Raw genomic sequence first — 7163 nt, forward strand, 5'->3', positions numbered from 1 at the left:
ATAATGATAATAATAATAATAATAATAATAATAATAATAATAATAATAATAATAATAATAATAATAATAATTTTTTAAGAAGTGACAAAGAAAATCGTTTACACCTTTGCATACGAATGGAAAAGTTAAAAAGATCTGAGAGACTTGAAAGTGGAAAATAATATAAACATAAATAATTTCAAATCATTCCTCTTATCTTTGAAATTCTAGAGTCGTAAAATCGCTTTCCTTCGTTTATACAGGAAATTGTAGAGCTTCATAAAGAATCAGGTTATTCATTCTATTCTTTTTTTCAAATAATCTCTCTACCAATGTTTATTTTTGTGAGCTCTAGGCTATTTATTTTTAGTTGTTTATCTATTGTTCAATATACATAAGATTTTTTTCTTTATTTTTGTCTTATTTCTCATAAACAGAAGGGGACTTCAAAATTACTTTAGATTAAATGTTTCACTCATTAATGTAATCCCCCGTATTGAGCAATTTAAAAGATATAAAGTTTCAGTGAATTTGATTTAGAACTGGAATTATACAACATAGTCCAGTGGCTACTTTCCTCTAGGTAAGGTTAGAAGGGACTCTTTAGCTATGGTAAGCAGTTCTTCTAGGAGAAGGACACTCCAAAATCAAACCATTTCTAGGCTTGGGAAGTGCCAAAGTCTCTGTACCATGGTTTTCCACTGTCTAGGGTTAGAGTTCTCTTGCTTGAGGGTACACTCTCATTTCTCTTCCTCTTGTTTTGTTAAAGTTTTTATAGTTTATACAGGAAATATTCAAATGTTACTGTTCTTAAAGTATTCTATTTTTCTTGTTTCCTTTCCTCACTAGGCTATTTTCCCTGTTGGGGCCCCTGGGCTTATAGCATCTTGCTTTTTCAACTAGGGTTGTGGCTTAGGAAGTAGTAATAATAATAATAATAATAATAATAATAATAATAATAATAATAATAATAATAATAATAATAATAATAATAATAATTAAAGATTTTCTGACCCACGCAAATCCCCAAAAAGATTATATTTGCAAAAACACAAACTGATGAAAGAGAATGTATACACATCTTCGAAGCGCTATCATCTTTTCCAAATTTCAAAGCCAATTTCGATGTATTTCAACTAACAAAACATAATAAAAACATGAGAAAATAAACACGAGTACTAGGAAACAAAAAAAAAAAATGAAAATAAGCAATCACTGTATCAAATTCACTTAAATACCAAAATACCATAAACAGGAAAAATGTACCTTTACCTTAATAATAATAATAATAATAATAATAATAATAATAATAATAATAATAATAATAATAATTTTGTATCTAAACCACAATACATTTCTCATATTCCCTACCATGATTAGTTAGCTAACTGTCCTCACTCTTCTTTATCCCACCTTTTCTATTTCACCCACCTTTCCTCATCGTTCTTTCACCCACCTTTCCTCATTGTTCTATTACCCATTTTCCTATTTCACACATCTTTCCTCATTGTTCTATGACCCACCTTCCCTATTTCACCCACCTTTCTCATTCTTCTATCACCCATCTTTCCTATTTCACCCACCTTTCTCATTCTTCTATCACCCACCTTTCCTAATTCATCCACTTTTCTTCATTCTTCTTGAACCCACCTTTCCTCTACGTTCTATCACCCAGCTTTCCTATTTCACCCATCTTTCCTATTTCACCCATCTTTCCTATTTCACTAACCTTTCCTATTTCACCCACATTTCCTCGCTCTTCTTTCACCCACCTTTCCTATTTCACGCATCTTTTTATTTCACCCACCTTTCTTATTTCACCCACCTTTCTTATTTCACGTATCTTTTTTATTTCACCCACCTTTTCTCACTCTTATTTCACCCGCCTTTCCTATTTCACCAACCTTTCCTATTCCACCCACCTTTCCTATTTCACTCAGTTTCCTATTTCACTCAGCTTTCCTATTTCACCCAGCTTTCCTATTTCACCACTCTTTCCTCGTTGTTCTATCACCCACCTTTCCTATTTCACACCACTTTCCTTTTACACCGAACTTTCTTATGTTACCCAACCTTCCTGTATCACCCACCTTTCCTATTTCACCCACCTTTCCTCACTCTAATCCCCCCCCACCAAACTTTCCTATGTCACCTGACCTTCCTGTTTCACCCACCTTTCCTCCCTCTTATCCCCCCCCCAAAAAAAAACTTTACTATGTCACCTAACCTTCCTGTTTCACCCACCTTTCCTCACTCTTATTTTCCACCCACCCCCGCCCCCTTCCCACCTTTCCTATCAGCTAAAACAAGCAAGTTCATAATTTACAGAATAAAAAAAGTGTCTGTACTTCCCTTTCAGCGTCGCGAATGCATTACGAAATCCTGGATGGAAACGACGATGGAACTTTCGCCATTGGCAACTTGACCGGAGAGATGTACTTGACTCGGCCGCTCGATTATGAAAGGAAGAAGAAGGTGAGTTTCATGTTTATGAACATCAAGATTCTCAGATCCAAACATTAACCAGAGAGAGAGAGAGAGAGAGAGAGAGGGGGGGGGGGGAGAGAGAGATTTAGGATTAATCGTGTGTTCGTTAGCTTTACCTTAAGCAAAATCTAAGGCATTGAAATACTAGCTAGTGTGTTGTCCTGCTAACTAGGGCAATGTCCTGTTAGCTAGGACATTGTCCTGCTAGCTAGGGCATTGTCCTACTAGCTGGGGCATTGTCCTACTAGCTAGGGTATTTAAATGCTAGCTGGAGCATTGTCCTGCTAACTTGGGTATTGTCCTGTTAGCTAGGGCATTGTCCTACTAGCTAGGGCATTGTCCTGCTAGCTAGGGCATTGTCCTGCTAGCTAGGGCATTGTCCTGCTAGCTAGGGCATTTTCCTGCTAGCTGGGGTATTGTCCTGCTAGCTAGAGAATTGTCCTGCTAGCTGGGGCATTGTCCTGCTAGCTGGGGCATTGTCCTGCTAGCTGGGGCATTGTCCTAGCTAGGACATTGTCTTACTAGCTAGGGCATTGTCCTGCTAGGTAGAGCATTTTCCTGCTAGCTAAGGTATTGTCCTACTTGCTAGCTATTGTCCTATTAGCTAGGGTATTGTCCTATTAGCTAGGGTATTGTCCTATTAGCTAGGGTATTGTCCTACTAAATAGGATATTGTCCTGCTAGCCAGGGCATTGTCACTATCCCTTGCCTCTGCCATTCAGGAGCGGTCTTTAAAACCTGCAAAGGCATAGGCTGGTCGCGAGGCCGCCCAGTAACAGCTAGAGTATTTCCACCTTTCGTGTTATATCATCGTTGAGAGAGTTCGTGACAAGTGGCCGCTCGCAGCAAAACAATCATCGCGTGTACCTGATTACGGTATTTTTAAATGAAGCGTAACCTGTATAGAAGAATTGCAGAGCGAGGCTTCATTAACCCCCTCTCTCTCTCTCTCTCTCTCTCTCTCTCTCTCTCTCTCCAATTTGACAGTAATTCCTTTTGAAATACCGTCTCTCTCTCTCTCTCTCTCTCTCTCTCTCTCCAACTTTACAATAATTTCCTTCGAAATACCATTCTCTCTCTCTCTCTCTCTCTCTCTCTCTCTCTCTCCAACTTGACAATACTTCCCTTCGAAATACCATCTCTCTCTCTCTCTCTCTCTCTCTCTCCAACTTGACAATACTTCCCTTCGAAATACCATGTCTCTCTCTCTCTCTCTCTCTCTCTCTCTCTCTCTCCAACTTGATAATAATTCCCTTTGAAATACCCTTTCTCTCTCTCTCTCTCTCTCTCTCTCTCTCTCTCTCCAACTTGATAATAATTCCCTTTGAAATACCCTTTCTCTCTCTCTCTCTCTCTCTCTCTCTCTCTCTCTCCAACTTGACATTACTTCCCTTCGAAATACCATTCTCTCTCTCTCTCTCTCTCTCTCTCTCTCTCTCCAGTTTGACAATAATTCCCTATTGAATATTATCTCTCTCTCTCTCTCTCTCTCTCTCTCTCTCTCTCCAACTTTACAATAATTCCCTTCGAAATACCATTCTCTCTCTCTCTCTCTCTCTCTCTCTCTCTCTCCAACTTTATAATAATTCCCTTCGAAATACCATTCTCTCTCTCTCTCTCTCTCTCTCTCTCTCTCTCTCTCCAACTTTATAATAATTCCCTTCGAAATACCATCTCTCTCTCTCTCTCTCTCTCTCTCTCTCTAACTTGATAATAATTCCCTTCGAAATACTCTCTCTCTCTCTCTCTCTCTCTCTCTCTCTCTCTCTCCAACTTGATGATAATTCCCTTCGAAATACCATTCTCTCTCTCTCTCTCTCTCTCTCTCTTTCTCTCTCTCTCTCTCTCTCTCTCTCTCTCTCCCCAACTTTATAATAATTCCCTTCGAAATACCATTCTCTCTCTCTCTCTCTCTCTCTCTCTCTCTCTCTAACTTGATAATAATTCCCTTCGAAATACTCTCTCTCTCTCTCTCTCTCTCTCTCTCTCCAACTTGGCAGTAATTCCTTTTGAAATACCGTATCTCTCTCTCTCTCTCTCTCTCTCTCTCTCTCTCTCTCTCTCGGTCGATGGCCATGCCCTGTCTCTTTAATCTTCTATCAATTTAATTATATTACATGTCGTATAAGTGATTAGTTATTCCCGTCTGCAATCCTCTTAAACGAACGACCCACAAAAATACCGAACTATCGTGTCATAAGGCGAATTAGATGAGGGTTTACGAAATTTCATAAAAGCGTAGGAACCCTGAATTTGATTTATCTCCATAGATTTTTTTTCCATTGGTAGGTGAATCAGTGAACTTCTAAAGTTCAAACTTGCAGCAAATGTTTTTTTATGCAGAACATGCTGACATGTCTTTTTATACTTTATGTGTAAAATAATGATAATACTTTTTTGTAGTTTATATATGAAACATCTGTTTTAATGATGTTATTGATTTTAAGATATTTCATTTCAATTGTTCATTACTACTTATATCGTTTATTTCTTTATTTCTTTTCCTCACTGGGGTATTTTTCCCTGTTAGAGCCCTTGGGCTTATAGTACCTTGCTTTTCCAACTAGGGCTGTAGCTTAGATAGTAATAATAATATTAATAATAATACCTTTTTATAGTTTATATATGAAATATCTGTTTTAATGTTGTTATTATTTTTAAAATATTTTATTTTAATTTTCATTACTTCTTATATCGTTTATTTCCTTATTTATTTTCCTCACTGGGGTATTTTTCCCTGTTGGAGCCCTTGGGCTTATAGTATCTTGCTTTTCCAAGTAGGGTTTTAGCTTAGCTAGTAATAATAATAATACCTTTTTATAGTTTATATGTGAAATATCTGTTTAATGTTGTTATTGTTATATTTTATTTTAATTTTCATTACCTCTTATATCTTTTATTTCCCTATTTCTTTTCCTCACAGGGGTATTTTTCCCTGTCAGCTCCTTGCTTTTCCAACTAGGGTTGTAGCTTAGCCAGTAATAATAATAATAATGTCTGAGAGATTGATATCGACCTAGCGTTGCTTCCCGTAATTGGATGAATAAACACCTTCACTTGCAGTAATGCTACAATAAAGTTCGAAGACTTACGAACCTCAAAGCGAGGCTATTTGACTCTTAATCATTATCCTTGGACAGTACATTGCTGCCTTATGTACTAAATAAATCATCTTGGTCGTGTAGCTGGCATGTAATTTATTTATTTCCTTGTCTCCTTTTCTTCCAGAAGACTAAAATTACTACTATAGTCCATTTCTTTTATTGAGGCAGATTTGCACCGACTCGCAAGGGTGCTCTTTTAGCTCGGAAAAGTTTCCTGATCGCTGATTGGTTAAAATTATCTTATCCAACCAATCAGCGATCAGGAAACTTTTCCGAGCTAAAAGGGCACCCCTGCAAGTCGGTGCAAATATGCCTCGATAAAAGAAATGGACTATAGATCTTTGCTCGACCCCTTCCCTTTTATGAAAACTTGAACCGCAATTAGTTCAGGAATCTTGATATTTACCTCCACCAACGAATTTGGGAGGAGGTTATGTTTTTGCCCCTGTTTTGTCCGTTTGTTTGTTTGTTTATGAACAACTTCCTGGCCACAATTTCACTCAGAGTAATGAAACTTTTAAGGATTAATTGTTATGATGAGACGTGGAAGTGATTCAATTTTGAACAGCAATTAGTTCAGGAATCTTAATATATACCTCCGCCAACGAAGGTGGGAGGGAATATGTTTTTGCCCCTAGTTGTCCGTTTGTCTGTTTGTATATGAACAACGTCCTGGCCACAATTTTACATAGAGTATTCAAGGATTAATTGCTATGTTGAGACGTGGAAGTGATTCAATTTTGAAAGTCTTAGGTCAAAGGTCATAGCTGAAGGTCGAGCAAAAGGTCGACCTGATCTAGCCAATGAATCCTCTATGAGGTCTTTTGCGTCAATAGGCGTAGGAGGAGATGATGATGATGATGATGATGATTTATTCACAGAGATTATGAAGAATATCTTGTTAATAATTTCTATACATGAATATTTTCTTCAGGTCGTTCACTCCCATTTATTTTTCATTATGTTACAATGTCATATTATGGAATTAGAATGAATCTAATTCCGACATTTTTTTTTTTTCATATTTCCTGTAGAAGGGTCTCCCTAATCTGGTAGCTGAATTATAGAACTTCAAAAGTTGAAACTTGCAGCAAATGTTTTCATACTGATTAGGCTGACATGAGTCTCCTTTTTATAGTTTATATATGAAATGTCTGTTTTAATGCTGTTACTGCTCTTAAAATATTTTATTTTAATTATTCATTACTTTTCCTATATTTTATTTATTTCCTTATTTCCTTTCTTCACTGGACTATTTTTTCCCTGTTGGAGCACTTAGGCTTGTAGCCTCCTGCTTTTCCAACTAGGGTTGTTGCTTAGCTAATAATAAAAATAAAAATAAAAATAAAAATAAAAATAAAAATAATAATAATAATAATTCATTATTTATTATTTATTATTTATTATTATTATTATTATCATTATTATTATTATTATTATTATTATTATTATTATTATTATTATCATTATTATTATTATTATTATTATTATTATTATTATTATTATTATTATTATATCAAAAGATACGCAGTGAATTCCAAATATGTTCGTCTTTTCTTTCATAAAGGGAACTACAAAACGTTATTCTGATCA

At 36.0% G+C, this 7163-nt stretch overlaps 1 protein-coding gene across 4 annotated transcripts in view; it reads left to right on the plus strand.

Annotated features, from left to right (window-relative positions):
- Positions 1–2342: 2342 nt before the first annotated feature.
- Positions 2343–7163, plus strand: part of LOC137643855 (neural-cadherin-like) — a 63976-nt gene continuing 59155 nt past the window's right edge. For all 4 annotated transcript variants that reach the window (XM_068376580.1, XM_068376582.1, XM_068376581.1 and 1 more), the window contains exon 1: positions 2343–2454. In XM_068376580.1, coding sequence (XP_068232681.1) covers positions 2347–2454 — 108 coding nt within the window. In that variant the 5' untranslated portion in view covers positions 2343–2346. The remainder of the gene's footprint in view (positions 2455–7163) is intronic.

The sequence above is a fragment of the Palaemon carinicauda genome, chromosome 7 (genome assembly GCF_036898095.1).
Source record: "Palaemon carinicauda isolate YSFRI2023 chromosome 7, ASM3689809v2, whole genome shotgun sequence".
Taxonomy (NCBI): domain Eukaryota; kingdom Metazoa; phylum Arthropoda; class Malacostraca; order Decapoda; family Palaemonidae; genus Palaemon; species Palaemon carinicauda.